Source organism: Corapipo altera, unplaced genomic scaffold, assembly GCF_003945725.1.
Source record: "Corapipo altera isolate COAL_440 unplaced genomic scaffold, ASM394572v1 301, whole genome shotgun sequence".
NCBI lineage: Eukaryota > Metazoa > Chordata > Aves > Passeriformes > Pipridae > Corapipo > Corapipo altera.
The window spans coordinates 5516155-5540447 of NW_020884926.1; the positions used below are offsets into that span (position 1 = coordinate 5516155).

The following is a 24293-nucleotide window of genomic DNA, read 5'->3' on the forward strand; positions in this document are numbered from 1 at the left end:
GGGGGGGGGGGGGCAGGGGGATGTGTGGAAATTAGAGAGAAGATACTTTGCCTCTATGGCAGTGTTTAAAATGTGATTCCAAATTAATTTCCTTCTGCCTTTCACAGCCAGACACCTTATCTGTCAAAGCTAAAGATGTTTGAACAGTGGACGTTTCTCCCTCTCCTCTTTAACGTTCATTTTTCTAAGGGCCTGCCAGAGTGATGGAGGACAGCTCAGGAAACCAGACCAAAGCCAGAGCTGTTCCCAGCCCTTCAGAGGAGAAGGAAGGTTGTGCCACAGAGCTAGGAAGGACAGGGTGAGGTGCCACATGGTGAATATGTGTAGGAACACTGGGAAATTCTCTGTCTCTCATCCCCTTTACAGAGTCATAGAGTCACAGTCTGGTTTGGGTTGGAAGGAACCTTAAAGCTCATCTCTTTCCACCCCTGTGCCATGGGCAGGGACACCTTCCACTAGACCAGGTTGCTTCAAGCCCCATCCAACCTGGCCTTGGACACTTCCAGGGATGGGTCTTTGCTGTCATCCATCACATTGGATACCCCTTTTTTGGGAGCAGGAGGGTGGTGTTTGGGATCTCTGACTTCTGCACCTGTCTCAGTGGGATCCACACGTTTCACCTTGTTTTGATGTCTTAACATTTGCCATAAGGATGTGAGGGGTGGGATCAAGGGGGCCAGATTTCAGCCCCGGGACACTGGGATCAGGACGACCTGAGGATGTGACCCCCTTCTCCAGCTGTATATGGGCACGTGTGCTGCAGTGCCTTACTGGGCAGAAACCAGGTTTGAGCAGGAATTCCCACAGCTCCTGATGGCATCCTGGGGTCTGCCAGCTCCTAAAATTCCCATCAGTTTAGCCCCACAGCACCTTCTGCCACGGCCGCCACAAGGATGAAATCCCTCCTGGGACAGCACAGCCCCACTTGTTTTTCCCTTGGTTTTCAAGGTTCTGAAGGACTTTGCTGCCCTCACCCCATCACCCACAGCCTCAGAGTCGTTGCTCTTTCCTCCTTGAAGTGCATTACGACACATTAACATCTCTTACACACAGCAAATAGCAACTGCTCTGCCTAAACAGCAGAATAAGCAAGAGCAGGAGAGAAAAGGATCTGTCCCAGCAATTTATCAGATAAGGAGGCAATCAGCATAATTCACCTTATTGACATGCAGCTGCTGTGCAGGACAAATAAGAGATCCATTTCAATAAGGTCAGTGCAATTAGAGAGATGGGAAAGGGGAGCTTGTTAACCCTGGTTTTGCTTCTGTGGGAAGGGAAGGACCTGTAACCCACCTCCTGAAAGGCTGAGGGCTGAGACATGTGTACCATGTCCAGTGGGTGGATGGATGGAGAGGTGGATGGGAAGCTCAGACAGGTGAGGACAGTGGCTCTTCAACCACATCCCTCCTATCACGTCCTCTCTGGGAGGGGCTGCCAGGCTCCTGAGCCACCAAGACCTTGTGTGATGGTCCTTGGTGGATGAATCTTGGTAAAGCCACGGTCCTTGCAGGGGGGTCCGCCTTTTGGGACCCTGAGTTATTCCTTGGGCTGCATCTCTCACCAGTTATCAGTGAGCAAAAGTTAAAATTGAGCTAAAATCTGTTCAGCTGATCCCAGGTTGTCCATGCACAGAGAGTCAGATTGGAGCATCAGTGGCAGTGCCATGGCTACAGATCACAGTGCTGCTGCCTGGGAGCTGGCACAAACCCATCCAGCATCCAGCCATGGAGACCTCCAGGAGCACAGAATCTCCCAGGAAGCATTTTCTTTAATGAAGAAATGGAAAAGGGTAAAACAGAGGGACAGGTCCTCTTCCCTGTTGTGAGAGCAGGTGGATGAGCCTTTGGCAGAAATGCCATTTCCAAAGAGCATCTCTGTGGTATATCCATGGCTTTCACAAGTGGTTCTGCTTTCCCTCTGCTGTGCTCGGGGCCTTCAACCTGGCTGTTGCCTTTGGATGGAAAACAGGGATGGGGGAGCAGCACCTGAGCAAGTCCTAATTCCTGCTCCATCAGCCCATTTGCACATGGGGATGGGTGTCTGTAGCCACCAAACAGGGGTCTGCTCTGTGTGGCTGAATGAGGATCTGGCCCTGGTTTAGACTTTACCCAGCTCTGCTTCAGCCAAGAAATGGCCTTTGTCCTCTGGACAAAGAGGGAGAAGAGAGGGAGGCTGCCACTGCTCTTCCCCTCCAGCTCCCAAACTGAAGGGAAAGTGGGAATAGGGAAGTACTGCTGGGACATGGCTGGTGGAAATGGATCTGGAGAGTCTGGTTAGCAATCTGGAAGCCAGTTAATTTTTTCCAGTTGGTGGGATTCATGCTGATGAACCAATCAGCAGATTTAATGTACCTTAAACCTTCCTTGTGGGCAACTTTAATCGAGCAATTAAAGAACCATGGCATTGCTAATTAAGAGGAGAAAATACCCAGCTTGGTAATTATGTGCTTGTTGCAGTTTTGCATCCATGGACATTTATGAAGGGAGTCAGTCCCGCAGCTGGTGGGGCAAGGGGGAAGCAGAGCTTAAAGCTCATCCAGTTCCCACCCCCTGCCATGGGCAGAGACACCTTCCACTAGCCCAAGTTCCTCCAAGCCCTGTCCAACCTGGCCTTGGACACTTCCAGGGATGGGGCAGCCACAGCTTCTCTGGGCAACCTGTGCCAGGGCCTGCCCACCCTCACAGGGAACAACTTCTTCCTAATATCTCATCTAAACCTACTCTCTTCCCTTTTTTTCATTAGGAAAGACTTCTTCACCTAGAGGCTTATACAGACATGGGATCCTTGGATTCACACTTGCCTCGTACCAGGACTTCCAGTGCACAGTCACAGCCCTGGCTGCTGGTCTGTTTGGATCCCAGGGGTGCTGGGCTGTGTGTGTGGCTAATTCAGCCCAGTGAGGAGGCTGGAGAAGGCAGGGGGCAGGGCAAGGTGATCCCAGTATCTCCAGCTCACTCACTCTCTCCTCTAAAATCCGGTGGCTAATTGCAATTACTGGGAAAACAAAACAAAGCAGCATCCCAGCACCTAAAACCTATTTATTTAGTTTTCTGGCAAGGAACAAACAAACAGGACAGAGGTACCTGCAGAGCTGCCCTTGTCCCACCAACACAACAACACAGGTTTTGTCCCTGGCTGAATATTTTATTGTTTGCCACTTTTCCTCTGAGTTTTCTGTGTCTTTCTGCTGACAGAGATAAAGGGTGAGAATGATGCTAGGCTGGTTTTCAGGGAAGTGATGGGGATGAAACAAATTTAATTTGTGCTTTGTTGGTCTCTGTGGCCCCTCTAAGAAGTGCCAAAGAGCAGCTGGGCTATGATGAATGGAACTGGCAGCACTCAAAGACATTCACCAGTTTGGGAATGTGGTTTTTTTTTGTTTGGGTTTTTGTTTGTTTGTTTGAACTCTTCCACAGAATTGGCTGAGTTCAGGTAGTGAACACAGGTTGTTGCTCTGGATTTCCCATGTTCAGGTGCCTGGAAAGCTGTTGTTGGGGAGTTGGGACACAGACAGACTGCAGGAAAGAGCTGGAATTCCACAGCAGTCCTTTCCCTGGGGATACTGTAACACAATGGGGGGCTGGGGACATCAAATTCCCCACCAGCATATTCAGAGGCTTGATGTGATTGCCTTGCATGGGGAAGATGCTCCTCAGCCCACAGAGCAGTAGGACCCTGCCAAAAAGTTGTTCTGTACTTGGCATGAGCTCCAGATCCCACCCATGTCACTGCTTCAAGTGATGACTTCTCCCCCTTCTGAAAACAACATGCTGCTGCTGACACTTTTCCATGAAGGAGAAGGGGATCCAAAGGCTGGTGGAGTTCAGCTGTGTGTGGGTGAGGACTGTGCTGGCCACTGTGATGCTCTTCACTTGCTGGAGGGCTGGGAACCTTTATTTTGCAGCTCAGCCCCTCTACACATCCATAGTTATATGGATGTGGTGGCCCCCAAAGCTCCATTCCAGCTCCTGCCAGGGGTGGGATGAAGTACTTAGTGTTTTGTGTGTCCTTTCTTCATTTTTGCCTCACAGCAGGGACACCTCCAGCACTGTCACTTTCAGGGGTGCTCCCATTCAGCCCCTTTCCCTGCTCCAGACTGTGTTTTCTGGGTCTGGTTTTGGTCTGATGAAATCTGTGGGTTTTTTTTTTTTCAGAAGCTTTGGATAGTTCTGTCTAAAAACCCTTTGACAAGGCTGAGTTTGGGAAACAGCTTTTTTTCTAATTCTAGCATTAGGCTGCCTGTTTCCATCCAACTCCTGCAAGTTGTGGCATTTCCCCAGACAAGCTTTATGAAAAAGCCTTTGCTCTGAGTGTGCCAGGCTCTCTCCCACAGAAGTCTGCACAGCATCACCTCCACTCCCACAGAAGGATGTCTGCACCAGGAAGCAGCAAACTGGGATTTGGATGTTTCCTACTTTTATTCTTGTCCTTTTTTTTTTTTTTAAGAGGTGGGAAAGAAGATTAGAAGAGAGTCAGGTGTGTGTCCAACAGGGCTGAAATCAGGTTGGATGGAGCTCTGAGCAACCTGATCTAGTGGAGGGTGTCCCTGCCCATGGCAAGGCAGGGGAGATGGATGATCTTTGAAGTCCCCTTGCAACCCAAACCATTCTGGGATTGTAAGGCTAGAGATGTGATTCTAAGTCATGCTGGGATTCTAAGACCTGCTGATTTTTCTATGGCAGCACCATGCAGATTTCCAGTTTGGGATGCAGCCAGCCTGGACCACCATGGTTCCAGTTTGCCCAGCACTACAAGTGGAATTACTCCACTTGGAAGAGCAGGACTGTCCTTATGCAACTTGTCTTGGTGGCAAAAAAGTCTGGGTGTTACCAAGAAGGATGCAGGGAGTCCTTTGCTGCACGTGCCATTTGCTGGCAGCCTCATGCACAGGGTTCTGCTGGCTTTGCAAAGTATGGGTAAAAGAGTGCCCCTGAAACACTCAGGGGTGCAAAGGGTTAATTGTGGGAAGAAGGGCCAAGCAGCAGGGATGGGAGGTGGAGTCTGGGGTGACAGAGACAAGTTGAGGTGTGTGTAGTGGTGTGATGGGTTACTGGGGGCGGGAAGGGTTGCAGCAAAGGGACTGCAAGGTGGGAGCTGAGTTGTGGTCGGGCTCACGTGGCACTCAGAGATAAGGCAGTGATCAGGGGGTGCAGGGGCAAGAGCACACAGAGGATGTGTGGGCATCAGCAGGGCTGTAGGGCAATCCATGATCTATGGACCAGGAGTTTACTTGAAAGCATCGGCCAGCCAGGCCCCAAAACCCCCTCCAGACCACTGACCAGGCCAGAGCCTGGGCTGACCTGAAATTGCAGGGAAAGGGGAGCACAGCCTGGTAAAAGCACAAGATTTTGGGCAATGAGGTAGATGCTTCTTTTTAGGACATGACTGAGAATAACCTGCTCCTGTTTCAGTGTCTGTGTCATGTGGGAGTTGAGATTGGAGGCATCATGCTGAAAACTGGATTGAAAGGAGCTGGATTTTCTGTGCTGGCTTCTGCAGCCTGGAGGGCTCTGGGACTGGTGCCTGTCTCTGGCTGTCACAGTGGCTGTGACACCTCTATTTCCATCTCTATCTCTCAAAGGGAAGTATATGACTGCTCTTCTGGTGCTTGCAGATGCCCAGATCTGTTGAAAGGTCAGGAAAGGGAGCAATTGGCAGCACTGGGGTCACAGAGCTGCCCCATGGCACCCTCTCAGCCATGCCCAAACCTCCCAGGCTGAGGGTGAAGCTGAAAGGGAGTGACACGGGGTCAATGCTTGCATTTGCAGCCCCACCAAAGCAGCCCGTGGTGGTCCCATCAGGTCCACCTGCAGAGCACTAGACCCAGACAGCCACTTCAGAGTGAGAAGAGCAGCTTGTTCCCAGCCAGCATATCCTTGACAGGTCCATCCATCATCTCCCGAGCTCTGCCAGCTTATTAGCAGATGTTGTCCTGTCCCCAGAGGATGGAGAAGGAGGGAAACAAATGGACCGAACTCCAGATGGTGAGCAGATCCCTCCCCACGCTCACTGCTCCTGAGACAAACCTGCTGCTCCCTTGGGCACACGACATGTGAGAGTCAGGCTGGTGGGCAGGGAAAACAGGCAAGATGTGCTGTGCAGGGTGTGGGGATCAGTGGAACCCCCATGGAATGGAACCAAACAGGTTTGGGGTTGAGCACTGGGGACTCACCTGTGCAATACAGGGCTAGAGATGTGCTCTGCCAAGCACGGGTTTAGTGTTGGGATTTGTAGGCTTTGCTGGTGATACTGGGACCAGCCAGGTCTGCACAGGCTGCAAGCCCAGTTAGGTGTGCAAGTCTTGAGCTGAGTGGCTGCTCCTGTTCCACTTGCACTGCAAAACCACACCATGAGATGAAAGTGCAGGGCCAGGCATCCTGGGCTGGGCATTACAGGGGAATGGCACTGGGGACAGGAGGACACCAGCAGCAGGACTTCTGGTAGTTCACAAAGAGACAGGACCTAAGATCCTCAGATACAGAGCAAGGGTATCAATTGAATAAAATAATGGGAAAAAAAGAAAACCCCACCTTCTGCAGGGCTCCTGGGAGGGCACTTCTGTCAGGTGGCAGTAGTTGGCTGCAGTGAAGACAGCAGCACAACCTCAGTGGTGGGAGGCTTCAGATTTGAGAGGCTTCTGTGTGTGCTGCCACAACCATGGCTATGGAGACCAGTGGATTTTATACCTGGTGCATTGATTGAATTGTTCCTGCTGGCCACTTCTCTGCTGTTTGCTCTTCCCAGAGCTAACCCGGGAGGTCCTGGTCCTCCATGTGTCACTGGCCTGGCATGAGAGAGCTCAACCCAGAGCAGGACATGCCTGGCATCCTGTACTGTAGGGATTTTGTATCTTGTGCAGGTTCGAGCTAGTGCCCTCTCCTGTTCCTGTGAGAGGCTTTGCACATGTGTTCTGCTTCCCTCTAAAGCACTGAGATACCCAGAGGTGCACGACCTGCCTGAGCAGTGCCTGCCCCAGCCCCAGGTGCTCTCCAGTCCTCCTTGTGTGCTCATGCTCTCCCTGTGCCAGGAGATGGCTCTGCCCTGGCACACAAAATCACCTGCAATTTGTCATTTAGTATAATTTTCCCCTTGAGTGCATCTAAAATAATTGTGACTCATTGCTACAGGTAATTAATGGGTTTTTTACAGCATTAAATGCTAAGTGATTACAATTGCTCCGTGCAAATCTGCTGCACTTCGTGTTCCCATCCTTCCTGCTGCCTGTGTCTCCATACCCGAGGCAGCACTGATTTCTCTGCCCTTAGTTAAATATCGGTGGAAGGGAACCACTCCAGTTCCTCTGGAATCACAAGTCCCTGGTTGCTGGTTGCTGCATGGTTAGAGATGGTGGTGGTTTGCAGGTCCAAGGGAGATTCACACAAGTTGAGGGCAGCAGTTCCTGACCTGCATCTGCCCAAAACCAGCTGCAAATGTCCCACTGCTCAGCTCCCATCTGTGCTCATTCTATGTCTTCATCCTTTCCCACATGAAAAAACTGGGAAATTTTCTTTCTTATGGATTTATTTTATTCACAGAGTTTTTTGTTTTGTTTTGTTTTGTTTTCCACCAGCTGGCTACCTCCCAAATTTGTCACCACCTGAGAACAGGGTGTATCAGCACTCATCTCAGTCTTATACCCAAAACCAAAGGGCTGCAAACCAGAGGGTGATGTGGCATCAGAGGACTCTTGGCAAGGGTAGAGAGTCCCTGAATCTCTTGGCATGTGGTATCATCCTTATACCCAAAACCAAAGGGCTGCAAACCAGAGGGTGATGCAGCATCAGAGGACTCTTGGCAAGGGTAGAGAGTCCCTGAATCTCTTGGCATGTGGCATGACCAGTCAGCACAGGAGCCTGGCAAATGTCCTGGGCTGTCCTTGGTGTGACTGGCAAGGGACAGCAAACCTCTCCCCAGATCTGCATCCCCTGTGTTCTGTCCTCTTCTGATGCCCTTGAGGAGGTGAAAAGGTGCCGAGAAAACACCTGGGGAACAAATCCACCCCCAAGCTGCTGCAATTTCACAACTGCCTTCCCTTGCATCCTGAAGTTCAGGTACTTCTGCTCCTTGCTCTGATGGCCTTTGGGGAGAGGAAGAGCAGGAGTTCAGGAGCAAACTCTGGAACTGCTGGCCTGTGCTGTAGCAGGGTGTGACACCAACCTGCAATACCACCCCTGGCACTTGCAGCACTGGTGGTATCACTCCCCTGCTGTTAAAGGAGCACTTGGTGCCAAAGTGCCACAGAAACTGGTGACAGAGTCTGAAGAAGGACCAGCAAGAGGTGCCCACACCAGGGACGTGTGTGGCTGGAGCACTGCCTTCAGCTGCCATTGCTAAAGTAGCTCAGTTATAAAAAGGCTCCTGTATTACTGTGCAGTGTGTGATGGGTGGAATATGCTGGTCCAGGGAGGTCTGTGGCAAGGAAAGGAGTGTTATTAAAAAGAAAATGAATCAGCAAGAAACAAAACAAACAGCATGGAGGGACCCAGCCTCCCTGGGGAGGTGGATCACAAACAAAACCCTTCTAGATGCTTGGAAGCAAAAATTGAGTATGCAGATCTGGACACTGGATGTAAAGACAGGAAAATGAAGATATTACTACCTCAGTGGGGAAAGTAGAGATGAGTCAGAGCCAGGAATAATCCTTGAATCATTGTAACTGGTCCTAAAAGTACTTCATGAGTACTGGGACCCAGACAGAGCCTGCTTTTCCTTATTTGGAATCTAAATCGGCAAGAGAGGGCAGATCCTTCCGCCCCCAGATACCTGACATGCCACATGTCACTCTTGAACGAATCGATTTTCCTAACGAGAGACGAGCTGTTTGTTTGTGTGACAAATGATCCACCCGAGGGGCTGCTGGGAAAGGGGGGGTAGGATGGAGCAGAGCCTCGGCGTGGGACGAGCTCCTGCATCAGGAGGCGGCAGAGAGACTGCAGGCAGGTTGGGTTGTCGGAGGAAAAAAAAAAACCTCATTTTTTTCAAGGCTGTCTCGTTCGTCCTCACTGTCCCTCCGCAGAGAGTGGGCAGTGGGCTCCCTGTCCTTGGGCCAGACAGTGGCTGCACCGGGGAGAGCTTTGGACAACAGGCACAAAGGAAACACCCGGAGCTTTGCAGGCAGCTCAGGAGCGGCAGAGACACCCAAGTTTGCTTGTGGAGCAGTGGGGAACGGGTGCCAGGATGGCAGCAGGTGCAGTCTGGGGGCCAAAAGTTTTCACAGAGCCCAGTGTGCAGCTGGACAGCAGGAGGGGACTCAGGCAGGCGCTTGGGGAGAAGGGCTGGTTTCCCACGCACCAGGTTGAGAGCACGGTCCAGCTTTGTGCTGGTGGGATCCCCTCATCCAGGCGCATCCCTCTGAACCTCTGCCCTTCCCCCTGCAGCCTGCCAGCTGGGATTTTACAAGTCGGCCCCTGGGGACCAGCTGTGTGCCAAGTGCCCCTTGCACAGCCACTCGGAGAGCCGGGCAGCCCGTGTGTGCCGCTGCGACAGCAGCTTCTACCGGGCGGTGCAGGACCCGCCCTCGGCCGCCTGCACACGTGAGTACCCCCGAGGACCCCCTGCCCCTGGTGGCCACCAACGCTGCAGAGGGGCAGGCGGCACGTCCTGGGGCACAACAGCTGCTCCCTGGCTGAGCCCGGTTCACTCCTGCCCCTGTGCACGCTGCCCAAGGAGCTCTAGAGCCTTACAACTAGAGCCTTACAACTCCAAGTCTCTGTTCAGGCAGGAGCTTCCTCACTGCCTCTGTGTCGTCCTCATCCTCATCCTGTGTCATCCTGCTCTCCCAACATCCCTGGCCAGAGCCTTAGAATCATAGAATCATTAAGATTGGAGAAGCCTCTAAAATCAGGTCCATCCATCAGCCCAGCACCACCACCACGTTCACCACTAAACCATGTCCCCAAGTGCCATATCCACAAGTTTTCTGAATGCTTCCAGGGATCATGGCTTCACCACTGCCCTGCATAGTCTGTTCCAATGTCTGACCACCCTCTCTGGGAAGAAATTTTCTCTAATACCCAATCTAACCCACCCCTGGCACAACTTGAGGCTGTTTCCTCTGGTCCTACCACTTGTTCCCTGGGAGAAGAGACCAACACACCCCTACCCCCTCCTCCCCCTCCAGCTCCAACCTTTGCAGCTTTCCTTTGCAGAAGTGCACTGAATGGTCTCACACCCCTGAGCAGCCCCTGGGTCAGCTCAAGTGTTACTGTGCTCTCCTTCTCTGTGGGTGTACAGTGGCACTAGGGCTTGTTTTAAGGCCTTAGCTTAGCTCTTTGCAGTTGGCTGCTTTGAGGGACCCAGTGCTATTAAAAGTGGACAAGGACATCCCAGGAGGAGTCCTCCTTTCTTTAGTTGGTCCAGAAGGACAGGAAGGCATGAGGCTGATGGCTGAGGTCAGGGTGAAAGACAGGTCAACAACATCCAACTTGTGTTTCCCTAGGGGATATCCACCCAAGTTTATTAATCTTTCCAGGAAATGTGAGTTTTCCCTTCCCTTTAGATGAGCATATCCAGTTCATCAACACCTTGGCTCTTCCTCCAAAAGCTTCATACATCACCGCTGCTTCCTGCTTCCCCCAGAACAAACATCCTCTCTTGCTGTCTGGCATTTGGCATCCTGAACCATGGCACTTCACCCTTAGCCCTGTCTGTGTCTTTGCTGTCTTGTGTTCGGAGCATTCCTCTCCCTGGGCAGTTCTGTGTTCCCTGCAGCACCGTTTGTACGCTCAGGCACAAACCCAAAATGCCCAGGGCGCATCTCTCCGTTGGTCCCACGTTCCACCATTCCCAACACCCCAGCACCCCCTGCTCTGCCTGAACCTCCTCTTCTCTCCCAGGCCCTCCCTCTGCTCCCGTGAACCTGATCTCCAGCGTGAACGGCACCTCGGTGACCCTGGAGTGGGGTCCCCCCCTGGACAAGGGGGGCCGTGCCGACGTGGTGTACAACGTGCTGTGCCGGCGCTGCGCGGGGGACACGGGGCCGTGCGAGGCCTGTGGCAGCGGCATCCGCTTCGTGCCCCAGCAGATGAGCCTGGTGCAGGGAGCACTGACTGTCACCAACCTCCTGGCACACACCAACTACTCCTTCTGGGTGGAGGCCGTGAACGGCGTCTCCGACCTCAGCCTGGAGTCCAGGAGAGCCGCAGTCGCCAACATCACGACAAACCAGGCAGGTAGGAGGAGCAGACACCCCCCATCTCCAGCCTTTGCCTGTGTGGGTCATGCTGATGTTGCTCTGATGTCGCTCCAGTATCTGCATGGGCCAGAACCTGCTCTAACAGCAAAGGGCTGGTTTGGTGATGGGCTTGGAACCCCCCGGAGATGTGACCCCTGTCCTCTCTGCTGCTGGAGGTGGGTTCAGGGAGCTGAGGTGGGACAAGCTGCTGCCCGAGGCACCTCTTACCCTTCTCTGGTTCATGGTGTCCTTTTTCTTCCTCCTCCCCTTCCAGCTGCTGTTGGAGGCTCCTTTTCTGCAGGAGACAGGGGCACAGAGAACACTTTTTTGTTGACAGGAACACTAAGTGGAGCATGAATCTTTAAGGCTGTTCCTCCAACCTTCTGTCCCTTTCCAAAGGGCTGGGCAGCAGTTCGTGCTCTGCTCTTAGCTCACACCAATGCCAGGCCCTGGCAGGTGACAGCAATGTTTGCTTAGAAAAGTATCTCCTATGCATATCTCACCTCTGCAAATCCCCTGCTGCAAAACGCTATTTCCCCAGAAAATTCCTCTGAGCAGTGCTCTAGCCCAGGTGGGACAGGACTTTGCTCCAGGGTCACCTGGGCATCTCCCAGAGCCCCTTTCCATGGAGCACATTGTGGGCAGAGAGATCAGGGCAGGGAGTGACATTCCTTGTTAATCCTCCCAGTTTGAAATGAGCCCACAAGAACTTCCTGTGATGCTGAACCCCTTCTGCTCTCATGGCAGGGGTGTCAGTGGGAGAAACTTGGGGAGCCTCACTGCAATAGCTCATGACTGGGATGAGAACAGGGCCTTTTGTCACTAATGCCAGCCTGTGGCACTTGTGCAGCACGTGGAATTGGCTCAGTCCTGCTGCTTGATCCAATCCCTCCAAGTGGTGATGAGCTGCCTCAGCCTGATGCCTCCGAGGGAGATGCTGTCAGGAAGTGCTGAATATTCCCATTTCAACCTCCCTGCTGCAAAGTGCTGCAGGTGATGTGAAACCAGCAGCATTGGGAATTTGGTAGTTTGTCTGCTGTGCTGGGCAGTGCTCCAGCTGCTGCCCATGGCAGAGCACCCCTGTGTTCCAGGGTGGCTGAGGAACCCCTGAGGCACTGCACGGGGGTGCTGCCCATGCTGGGTGCTGGTCACCCTTATCCTCCAGCCCTGATGGCTGAGCAAGGCTGAGGCAGATCCAGCACAGATGCCCCTGTTTGGAGCAACGGCATTGCATGTGCCCATGGAGTTTAACTAATTCCCACCATCCCACCCTGTCCCATCTGCCCAGGGTACTGTGCACCAACAGCGTTTTCTGCTTCTCAGAGGAGGCAGAACTGAGCTAAAACTGCTGCTTTTCAGTCCCTGGGTACTCCACTGCTGCTGCAGCCCCTGTGGCCTCTTTTAGTCTCTGTGCTGCTCCAATGACACCCCTGTACTGCAGCCACAGCCACGACAGTTCTGTCTTCCCTAGAGCTGCCACATCCCATTTTCCCCCATCAGTTCAGCACACGAGAGGTGCCTCAACCCTTCCAGTGAGTTGGACCCAATGGCTGCACCTGGCCATCACAGCAGCCACTGCATTCTCTGGGCAACTTCCAGTGGGAAGTTTTCCAGTGGGAAAAGAGGCTGGTGAGTTGGTTCCTCCAGCTGTGACAGCTCCAGTTGGGGCATGGCAGGTTCAAGAACTGATTCACAAGCTCCCAGCTCAGGCCTGGGAAGGTGACAAGTGTCTCAGGGCAGAAAAGCACACCCAGGACACCTTTAGGCTCATGCTTAGACCCTGTAGTCATTATCATGCCCTCTGGGCATTTATCATCTCCCCATTCTCTCTTCCCCGCCCCTCTCCTGTTACCCCATGTGGGACAAGAGGGGTCAGGGTCCTGGTAGAGACCTCCATGATCTCCAACCCCACTGCCCCTTCTCCTTTCTGCCTTCAGATCACAATAAAGCACCAGTGTCCCCTCCTGCCTGTGCTGGGACAGTGCCCTCCTCTCATCTCCTCAGAGCTGCTTACTCCATGGGAAAGAGATCGAGGCAGCTGAAGCAAGGAAAAGCCTGTTTTCAGCTCCCATCACAGCACTTGTCTCCACGTGGCTTTAATTAAACCAGACACCTGGTTTAAACCAGGGGTCCTGCCTGGGGCTCCAGTTCCACCCTTCCCTGCTGCTGTCTCCTTCTGTCCCACCCCTCCACAGTACCCCCTCAGCAGACCCCTAACACGCTGTGTCTGCATCCCCAGCCCCGTCGCAGGTGGTGGTGGTGCATCAGGAGAGCACGGGCCAGAACAGTGTCACCTTGCTGTGGCAAGAGCCAGACCAGCCCAATGGCATCATCCTGGAGTATGAGATCAAGTACTACGAGAAGGTAACGCTGAGCCTGCTGCTGCAGACCAGTCCCTGCCACCAGCCAGCCTCGCACAAGAGGCTTCTTTGGAAGGCTTTGTGGTCGCTGTGCTGATGCAGTGAGGTTTTTGGCGTTGCTTTTTTTCCCCCCCCCAGGACAAGGAAATGCAGAGCTATTCGACTCTGAAATCCAAGAGCACCACTGCCACCATCTCTGGGCTCAAGCCTGCAACCCGCTACATCTTCCAGGTTCGGGCTCGCACCTCGGCCGGCTGCGGGAGGTTCAGTCAGACTGTGGAGGTGGAAACAGGGAAGCCAGGTGAGTGTGCGCAGTTTTGGCGTGTGGGAAGTGTGGGGCAGGGGGCATGGAGGATGGTGATGCCCTTCTCCATGGCCGTTGTTCCTCTGTCACACAAGCAGGGAGCCTGGAGGCACGTCTCCCAGCCTGAAGGGATTGCTTGAGGTTTGCCTCCTCAGATACCTAGGACAAGAGGAAACAGTGTCAAGTTGCAGCAGGGGAGGTTTAGATTGTATATTAGGAAACATTTCTTCACTGAAAGGGTGGTCAGCCATTGGAACAGACTGCCCAGGGCACTGGTGGAGTCACCATGCCTTGGAAGTGTTTAAAAGGCATGTGGATGTGGCACTTGGGGACAAGGTTTAGTGATGGGCTTGACAGTGCTGGGTTAATGGTTGGTCTCGGTGATCTCAGAGGTCTTTTCCAAACTCAAGGATTCTGTGATTCTGTGCTTATACACTAGAAAGAAGAGGGAGGAAGGACATAGCAGTTAGGGCAGGGAAAACCTGGAAAGGTCCTGGGGCATCAAGCTCCTCTCTGTGCTGATTTGCTGTGTCACCATGGCTTTCTTAGATCTCTACTTAGTTTCCCCATGTGTCCCCATATGCTGAGAGAGACCGAAAGCTGGGAATGGATAGGGATAATGTTTTATCTTTGAAGACCATGACCCCATTGTGGTAGGTACCTTTCTGAGCTCAGCAGAGCATTCCCTACCCCAGCTCACCTCCTTCCTACCCTGCTTCTCCCAGTGTCCCTCCGCTACGACACGATGACGATTGTCTGGATCTGCCTGACGCTCATCACTGGCCTCGTCGCCTTGCTGGTGGTCCTGATCTGCAAGAAGAGGTAAAAGTTTTCTGGAGGCCAGAGAGGGACAGGAGGGATGGGAGAACTTGGGCACAACTTTTCTCCTTTCAGTTTATGCAGAGCATCCACAGGTCAGGGGTTAATAAGCAGCCAAGAGATTTCGTTTAGGGGTCACCGCTTTCCCTGTGGCAGAGCCAGTTTCCAGATCTTCCTCTAATGCCAGCAGGTAGAATAGCAATAAATTAGTATATATACACTGTAATATATATAATATATGGATTATCAGTGGCACTAGCAATAACAATACCAGTACCAGTACTACTACCAGTACAAGGGCTGACTGGATGGGCTGGAGGTAGGTCAGGAGGGGAGAGAGCTTTTTGACATCAGACTGATCTAAGGAATTCTGTGCTACATGGCTGAGCCAGGCATGTGGAGCCCAGGCATACAGCCCAAAAGGACTGCAGCTTTAAGCACTGCCAAGCCTTGGAGAGCACCTGGAAAGTACCTCAATCCTGGCCAAAGTGTCAGTCCAGCAAGACACAGGGATGCAGCTCCTCCTGTGCTGCCCACAGCCCTGGCATGCACTGCCTTTCACCCTGCCTTTGGGATGCTTGTGGGAGTGAGGGACAGGGGCATCTCTTCTGACCCTTGTCCCCCCGTGGCAGGCACTGCGGGTACAGCAAGGCTTTCCAGGACTCTGATGAGGAGAAGATGCATTATCAGAATGGGCAAGGTAGGACTCTCCTTGTGAAGAACTCCAACCCTGTGGGTGGTCACAGAGGTGGGCTGTTACCCCCTGATATTGCTGTGGTTTCCAGGGTTCTGACTCCTACCTGCTTCTGTGAACATGTCTTAGGAGAACTGAGAGGGGCTCTGATTTCAGGGGCTGGTAATGGGGTTGAAGGGTTAAACAATGTGCCATGAGACTGCAGCAGGATCATCCCAGACAGCAGAGATGCGGGTGGGGGTGATGGAGAGGGACAATCACACGGAGAACACTTGGGAAGCCAGGTCCTGGGCTGCTCTGAGGAGACTGCTATGCCAAAGAGTGACTTAGGATTCCTTGGGCTGCACCCCTGTGACCCCTCAGCCTGTTGACCCTTGAAATCCTGCCCCTGTCCATCATCTACCCGGCTGCTGGGTGCCCCTCCTTCCCGTGGGGCTGCCTGAGAGAGCTGTTCTCCTCTCTCCCATTTGAAACCTGGCAGTGAAGTTCCCTGAGTCCAAGTTCTATGTGGATCCCCACGCCTACGAAGACCCCTGCCAGGCCGTGCATGAGTTCACCCGTGAAATAGAGGCCTCCCGGATCAAGATCGAGAAGGTCATTGGGTCTGGTGAGTCCCGGGGCCCAGCTGCCTCTTTGCATCACGTCTGCCCAGGGAAACTCATGATCTGAGGTTGTGCCCTGTCCATGGCCTGCTGGGACCACAGCAGTGCTCAGCTAGGGGGCTTCATCTGCTCCTCATCCTCGTGATACCAAAACCATGGATAGAGTGGGGGTTTTGGTGCATGAAATGAACCCTCTGGAAGCAGCCTGGTGCCAGGGGGCTGCTTGTCAGCAGGTGTGGCACCGACGGCCCAGGCCGACACAGCAGATGGTCCAGCCTGTCCCATGTGGGTGCTCCAAAGTGCCACCCTGCTTTGAAACCTGGGGTGACAAGATGCCAATGAAACTGTAAGTGAAATGGTGAATTTTCAGCACAAAAGGGAGTTTTGCATAGAAACAGGGCTTGCAGGGAAGCATGGGGCAGAGATGGAGATGGAGCTTCACTAGCAGCACCCCAAGGACTTAACCCAGAGCAGCATGAGGAAGCCTGGATGGGGGTCATCCTTGCTGCTCTGAGACTCCCACGTTTGTTCATTAAAAGCAGTAAAGCAAGTGCTACTGTAGTCACTGCTCTTGGCCCACTGCCTTTAGGAAAAGGCAGCAGACAGAGGTGATTTCTGATGTTCCCACCCTGCCAGCACTGGGCAGTTCTTTCAGAGGACTGAATCCTGGAGGGGTTGGAGGGGATTGAAATCCACAGTGAAATCCAGAGGGGCTGTGAGCGTGCTGGTAGACTGGGTGATTCATGGTGTTGGTAAGTGAGTGCGAGAAGCTGAGGAGCTCTCCGTGCCTTCACCTTGCCTTGTCTTGCAGGGGAGTCTGGAGAGGTGTGCTATGGCCGCCTGAAGCTGCCAGGGAAGAGGGAGATTCCCGTGGCCATCAAGGCACTAAAGGCAGGCTACACGGAGAAGCAGAGGCGGGACTTCCTGAGCGAGGCCAGCATCATGGCACAGTTCGACCACCCCAACGTCATCCACCTGGAAGGGGTGGTGACCAGGAGTATGTGGCTGGAAGGGATGGTGGGGCAGAGCTGGGATGTATCTCCCTGTGGGCAACCTGAGGGACGTGGGTCAGGGCTCACTTTAGGCACACTCCATCCCTCAGCTGCCCCAGTGGCTTTTCAGATATCCATTCACCTGAGGTGCCCTCCACCCCACCCCTGTGCCATCTCTTACAGGACAAACTTCCCAGTGGTGGTTCCACACCTTGCTCCTCAGTGTGCTCCAGGTCAGGGTTATTGGTTTGGGAGATGTCCTACTCAATAGCATTTATTTTAAAGGCTGCCTGTATTGAATCATAATTTGAAAGTCCTCCTTCAAAAAGACACATTCTAATGCAAAGCGTTATGCTAATGGCATGCAAATTTCAGCAGGATAACAAAGCTGACCTATCCACATCAGTAGCACCTGGAAGGAAGGGGTACCTGACTGGGTTACTGCCACATCCCCACTGTTTTGCCAGTGGTGCCCAAATGCAGGGGTGAGACCACTCTGAGGGGCTGCATGAGACCCACAGGCCTCATCTCTCCCAGTAAAAACTTGTCACTTGGCTTCCCAGAGGAAGGTGACTTCTCTGCTAACTTGACCTCCCTTGTCTTCTGCAGGCAAATTGGTAATGATTGTTACTGAATACATGGAGAACGGCTCGCTAGACACCTTCCTCAGGGTAAGGAGCAAGGTTGTGTTTTTATTCATTGCACATCCCCCTGGGCTGAGCGGCTGGAGGAAAGGTTGGTTTCTTGTCCTCAGCCTCGCAGCCACTGCAAGCCCCGTGGGAGAGCTGTGTGTGCTGGGCTCTCACCTCTCCAGCAGACACAGGCTCCAGGCATCATGTCTGGCTCCCTGGAGTGGCACTGGAAAGGCAGAGACAACTGCCTGAGCACATGTCAGAGGCACTGAGAGGGCAGGAAATGGGCAGGGGACAGGTGGGAGGTACTGGGCTCAGAGGAGGTACTAAGCCAAAGGTGAGAGGCGCTGGGGGGGATGGTTTAATGACAGCAGCAGCAACAGGGTGCCAGTGAAAACCACAAATGAAACTGTTTGGTTTTTTCCTTTCCAGAAACACGACGGGCAGTTCACCATCATCCAGCTGGTGGGGATGTTGCGTGGCATCGGAGCGGGCATGAGGTACCTGTCGGACCTGGGCTACGTGCACCGGGACCTGGCTGCCCGAAACATCCTGGTCAACAGCAACCTGGTCTGCAAAGTGTCTGACTTTGGCCTCTCCCGCATCCTGGAGGACGACCCCGATGCTGCCTACACCACCACGGTGGGTGGCTCCCTGTGTCGGTCCTTGCTGGCTGTTATTGCCCTGACAGATGGAAAAGTTAGGGACTCTCAGGTCAAAATAGGTGGGGCAGAAATGGCGATGTCACCTCTGTGCTGGCGTTTGGGACCAACAGCTCGAACTCAAAGAGCTTCGGAGCCTTAATGCATTGTCCTTCACAGAGGGACATCCCAGAATGAGTGTGCAGTGAACAGAGAAGCAGGATGTGAGGGCAGGGAGTTGATAAACATCCTTGGCCAGCTGCTCCTATGGGCACGTGTGGCCTACATGTCCCTGTTGGAGTCCTTCCCAAGACTGTGCAGCTCCATCCTCTCCTCAGCTATCCTAGAGCCATTGGTCCATAGGTTAATGTCCTGGTCTACTCTTCAGTATTGTGGCCACACACTAGTTTTAACATGTGGCTCTGCCTCATTCATGGATGTGGGAAAAGTGGGAATTGGTTTTGCAACCTGTGATTTTGTTTTATGTAGGACACTTGTGTCTGTGAAGCCATTTTGAGATTTTTCTGACCAACCCGACAGCTCTGGAGCTAGATGTGCTCCTCCATGGGAGGTCAACGGAAGCAAAATCAAATACATTTTCATGAAATACATAAATTACATTAAATAGAAAGAGCTCTTTTTACTCTTCTTTTGGCCATGAAAAGAATTAGTGTGCTCCCCTGGCACACCTCTGGTGGATGACATGCCATTCCTGCCCCACATGCTCTGGGAACCACCCAATGTTCCCTACTCCACAACTTCCCTCTTCAGGTGGCTGGTAACCACATTTTCAGCTTAAGTGTATTCTTAGTCCATATATTGCTGATTTTTGTCAGCATCGTCCTTCAACTCAACACGCCATCCTCTTCAGTGCTTGCCTGCCAAAGCAAGGAGGAACAGGGAGCACATTCCATCCCTTTCCTTCTCTGCTCAAGTCAGGCTCTCTGCCCACGCCCAACGTCAGCTCCATGCTTGCACGTTCCGGTAGCCCTGGGGTCCACTTCCTCACTTTGAATTCCTATACCTTGAGCACCGAGGGACAGAATTGCGCAGGAAGACTTTGTAAAATAGGTACAGTGTTCTCCTTGCTCTGCTGGAAACACCTTGAAGTCATCCTTCACTTACACTTCTAGGCTTCTCTCGTATGGGTTGTCCTTCTCAGTCCTTTCCAGAAGACACCACCCCTGGTGGTGCAGAGGTTGGGATGCTTGTCCTGGGTGCAGAGGTTGGGATGCTGAGCGCTGCCTGCTCTGAGCCTCCACCGTTGCTTGGTTTTCCAGGGGGGGAAGATCCCCATCCGCTGGACGGCTCCGGAGGCAATCGCGTACCGCAAGTTCTCCTCGGCCAGCGACGTGTGGAGCTACGGCATCGTCATGTGGGAGGTGCTGGCCTATGGCGAGCGGCCCTACTGGAACATGACCAACCGGGACGTGAGTGGGCGCAGGGCGGCGCGGGGACCAGCCTGCCCCTCCTCCGGCCCTGCCCCAGGCCAGCCCAGCACGGGGCTGGGCAAAAGGGGCCCAAAGGTCAGCTCTTGCCTCTCCTCACGTCCCTGCAGGGCTGTGCACAGCGTGCTTGTCCCCTCTGTGGGGACATCGGAGCGCTGTCCCTCCCTGCACCGCGCACTCTTTGCAGCCCCGTGGCTCCTGGCTGCTGTTGGCAAGGTGACCCAAGTGACCAAACCTACGTGCTGGCCCTTTCCAATCCTGCCCGTTTCCTGGGGACACTGACTCAAGCCCCTGGTTTGAATGCAGCAGGGAGGTTCCTGCCATCCTGGCTGTGTGCACCGTGGGTGTCCCCAGCCCTGCCTGCTGCTCTGGACGAGCCTTTTATGCTGGCTGGAGAGATTCAGCACATGTTGTGCCAAGTTTCCCAGTCCCTGGAAGGAGTCAGGGCTTCCCTGGGGTCACTGCAGTCCCACTGCATGATCCTGCCAGTCCCGGTGCCGAGGGTCCATCCCTTCCAGTGCCCAGGTGCGGCTGCTGAGAGCCTCAGGCTGGCACCACCCAGCTGTAGGTTTTGGGCTTGTCTGAGTTATGTGAGGCCACTCTCACCTCAAGAGTAGCATAAAATCTGTTATAAACTAAGTTATAATCCTGAGTACAACCTGGGCTCAAAATTTCCAAAAGGAGGCAATAAAACAGGTATTTTGACTGTGAAGAACCACAGGACTCCTTTTTTTTTTTTTTTTTACCTGTGGGGACTGTAAGCTTCTCCCTGCTCTGGGAGTCCTGAGAGCCCCCACTTTTCCTAGTGTTTTTATTATTTTAAAAGTGGCTTTGGTGACAGCAGGGCACGAATGCAGTGGTTTACACTACCTCCTCTACACAATTCCTTCAAACAGGGTTTCTTCCAGCCTTGCTGAAGAGTGGCTGTAGAACAACCAAATATGAGTCCAGCCCTTGTGGCTTGTCTGCTGGAGGGAAGCTGCGATATTTTAGGCCACTGGACCTCTAAATAGCTCTGCTGCCATAACAGTGATTTCCTGCACAGAACAATTCCCTTTCATTGAGCGTGAAGCTTGGCTCTGCTCCCTGTGTGCCGGCCCCAGCAGCTCAGGCGTCAGGGATCTTCCCATCTGGGGGGGGAGGCTGGGAGTGGGGTGGGGGTGCAGCTCCACTGCGGTTGTGTGGCTTCCTTGCAGGTCATTAACTCTGTGGAGGAAGGCTACCGCCTGCCTGCCCCCATGGGCTGCCCCACCACCCTGCATCAGCTCATGCTGGACTGCTGGCAGAAGGACCGCAGCGAGAGGCCGCGCTTCTCCCAGATCGTCTGCATCCTGGACAAGCTGATCCGCAACCCTGACAACCTCAAGTGCACGGCCACCGTCAACAGGTGAGGGCAGAGCAGGTGTGTTGTGGGAATAAGGGATATTTCGGCTCTGCTCTAGCACTAATGGCTTCCCTTGAGACCACAGACACGCACAGGGCCCGCGGGCACAGGTCGTGGTGGGCAGTGGGAAGCTTCCTGCACTTCACTGCCTTGCTCCCAACTGTGGCATCCCCGTGCCGAGGTCAAGTATGTGCAGCAGTGCCCATACTCTTCCCTTAGCAGCCTGCGAGGGCTCTCTCTGTCCTGCCCTGCAGGGTCACAGGTGTGTGCCCAGCTGGCCAAGAAGGCCAGTGGCACCTGGCTTGTACTAGCCATAGTGTGGCCAGGAGACCAAGGCAGCGACTGTCCCCCCATGCTGGGCACTAATGAGGCACCTCAAATCCCAGGGTCAGTTTTGGGCCCCTTGTGACAAGACAGATATTGAAGGGATGGAGCATGTCAAGAGGAGGGTAAGGGAGCTGGGAAGGGGTCTGAAGAGTCGGTCATATGGGGAGTGGCTGAGGGAGCTGGGGGGGCTCAGCCTGAAGGAAAGGAGGCTCAGGGGGGACCTTCTCACTTTCTCCAACTCCTTGACAGGAGAGTGGAGCCAGGTGGGAGTCAGGCTCTTCTCCCGGGGAACAAGTGACAGGTCAAGAGGAAACAGCCTCAGGTTGTGTCAGGGGAGGTTTATATTGGATACTGCGGAGAATTCCTTCATGGAAAGGGTGGTCAGCCACTGGCACAGGCTGCCTGGGCCAGTGGTAGAGTCACCATCCCTGGAGGGACTTAAAAGATGTGTGGATGTGGCCCTTGGGTCCATGGTTTAGTGGTAAAGATGGCAGTGCTGAATTAATGGTTGGACTCGATGATCTTAGAGGGCTTTTCCAGTCTTAGTGATTCTGTGACTCTTCAGGTGCATTCAGTTGGACCTCACAGTTCAGACCAACACCTCCTGGTCTAACCCCTTCTGTCCTGCTCCCAGGTTCACCCAAACACACTCGGACAGGGGTCTCCTCGACCTGACCAGCTGCTTGACTGTGGAGGACTGGCTGGACTCCATCCGGCTGGGGCACTACCGGGACAACTTTGCCATGGCCGGGTACTCCTCCCTGGGCATGGTGATGCGCATGAACATCGAGTGAGTGCCAGAGAGCAAACAGCACTGCTTGAGTGACCCTGCACTGACCCACTAGCCCCAAACAGTGACCGTTCTGCCTTGGCTGGCTTGCTCTGGTTGGTCCCTGGTGCCTCACCCTGTGGAAATGGTGTTGAGACCTGGGACAATGTCCAAGGCCATGCTGAGCTCCGAGAGAAGGTGTGGGAGTTGCACTGAGAGGGTGTGAGCACCAAGTCACCTCCTGTGGCTCTCCAATGTCACCAGAGGCCCGTAGGTAATTTGGGTGCTTCGGGAGGTTGCTCAACCCAACCTCCTGGTCACAGCAGGGACAGGCAGGAGGTTGCTGACTCCTTGTGCTGCTCACCTTCAATTCCCCTGCAAAAGGCATTTCTGGACCAGAGTGTGGCTGTGCCATAGTACACAGCTTCTCTGGGATCACTAGGAAACAAATGGAGCTGGGAGTTACCTTGGAGCTTTTTGAGACCGCTGTGCACAGGACTGGCTCCCTGCACGGTGCAGCCAGGCAGGGAGGCACTGTCCAGGCCTCAGGGGAAGTGGAAGGTCTTTGACACATGACCAAGGCTGGGTTAAGTAAGGAGGGCAGGAGATGTGTCTCACTATCCTCCTCCTGCTGTAAGGAGCTTGATCTCCCCCACCTGTCTGGGGAGTTTCCAGGATGGAACATCCAAGTAGTATCAGAAAAGAAGGCAACTATACCTGCTCCTACCCTAGTCTTACATCCCCCATCCCTTGCTGTTACCATTAGTAACAGGGCTGGCAACAACCTTTTCTGCCTCTAAGGAGACTTGTTCCCTGTCAAAAGGCTTGGAGCTGCTGGATTGTGGTCCCTGTGGCTCAGGAAGGATGTGCCAGTGCACACCTTGGTTGAGGTGTGGCAGGTGGAGAAGGAGGCAAGGAAAGGGAAGACAGACAGAGGGGCTGTCATGTGCATCAATCGGGGGCTGTACACAGGGCCTTTGCTGTGGGATTGAGCTGATAGTGATCCTTGTTTCTCATGCACATCAGGGAAGCTTTTGAGTGTGGAAGGCTCATCATTCATCCGTCTTTCTGACTGGGTTATCTGAGGGCATCTCACTAAAACTGAATCCAATTTCAGAGCATCGATCTTGTCACCTACCAGCCTGTCAGGAGTGATCCCCCTCCTGCTCCTGCTCCCCCCAGGGCTGTCACAGTGGCCCTGTCAGGAGGATGTGCCCGAGGGAATGGCAACCTCTCTGTCTGGGAGATTGCCTGTGGACCCTCAGCAGGACCAGCCTTGTGCTGATGGGCAAGGGGAGAGGAGCCAGGCCTGGGCCCCCCGGACTGGTCCATGGGGTGCAGTTGTCTCCATAGGGCCTGGCACAGGTGTCTTTGTCTGGCAGTGTCTTTGTTCTCCAGGGATGTTCGGAGTCTGGGCATCACCATGATGGGCCACCAGAAGAAGATCTTGAGCAGCATCCAGGCCATGAGATCCCAGCTGCTGAACACAAACGGCCCCAGGAGACATCTCTGATCACCAGCTCCGCAGACACACATTGGGCATTCCTTAACACTTACCCTGGCAAAGGGGCAGCAGGGTAGTGAGCGGGAAAAGGGGAACCAGACCAGGAGCTGGAACCCTGCCAGCATCTCTGATTTCAGCATGGGTGGAAACATGGCATTCCAGATACCTCGGTGGTCCTGCTGCCTCCTTCCCCCACCTGAAGGAGGGAGCAGCCTTCCAAGTGGGCCAGGGACATGTCATGCCTCTCTGCTATGTCCCTGTGGGACTGGGGGTCTCCACACGATTGTTCAGGACAGGTGGAAACCCCTTCACACAGCAGGATGGTCCCAGCTACACCTGCAGGTGGAGGGGGATCAGACACATCAGCAATACCAGGAGGAGTGGGACTGGGCTTGCCATGGCACACAGCTCCTTTGGATCAGGCAGCTGGGGTGTTCCTTGGATCTCTGAACTGAGCAGGGCTTCACGGGCTGCCACACAGCCTCCCAGTACCTCCCAGTACCTCCCAGTGTACTCCAGCCTGGACATCCTGAACTGCACCAGCCTTCAGGTGACTTCACAGTCCATCTCTGCCAAGCACAGGAGGGCAGGGGACAGAGTACAAGGTGGCACTACCAGGAACAGCTGGCTCTGCCTTCAGAGGA

General features: G+C 53.7%; 1 protein-coding gene across 2 annotated transcripts in view; it reads left to right on the forward strand.

Moving 5' to 3' along the window:
* EPHA8 (EPH receptor A8) overlaps positions 1-24044 on the forward strand; it is a 47871-nt gene extending 23827 nt beyond the window's left edge. The window contains exons 4-17 of one of the 2 annotated variants that reach the window (XM_027658008.1): positions 9378-9533; positions 10836-11171; positions 13413-13537; positions 13672-13834; positions 14563-14659; positions 15289-15356; positions 15832-15957; positions 16764-16949; positions 17554-17615; positions 18009-18218; positions 19498-19743; positions 20862-21052; positions 22011-22166; positions 23544-24044. In XM_027658008.1, coding sequence (XP_027513809.1) covers positions 9378-9533; positions 10836-11171; positions 13413-13537; positions 13672-13834; positions 14563-14659; positions 15289-15356; positions 15832-15957; positions 16764-16949; positions 17554-17615; positions 18009-18218; positions 19498-19743; positions 20862-21052; positions 22011-22166; positions 23544-23658 — 2237 coding nt within the window. In that variant the 3' untranslated portion in view covers positions 23659-24044. The remainder of the gene's footprint in view (positions 1-9377; positions 9534-10835; positions 11172-13412; positions 13538-13671; positions 13835-14562; positions 14660-15288; positions 15357-15831; positions 15958-16763; positions 16950-17553; positions 17616-18008; positions 18219-19497; positions 19744-20861; positions 21053-22010; positions 22167-23543) is intronic. The other variant, XM_027658009.1, reaches the window with a different exon arrangement.
* The last annotated feature ends 249 nt before the right edge of the window (positions 24045-24293 follow it).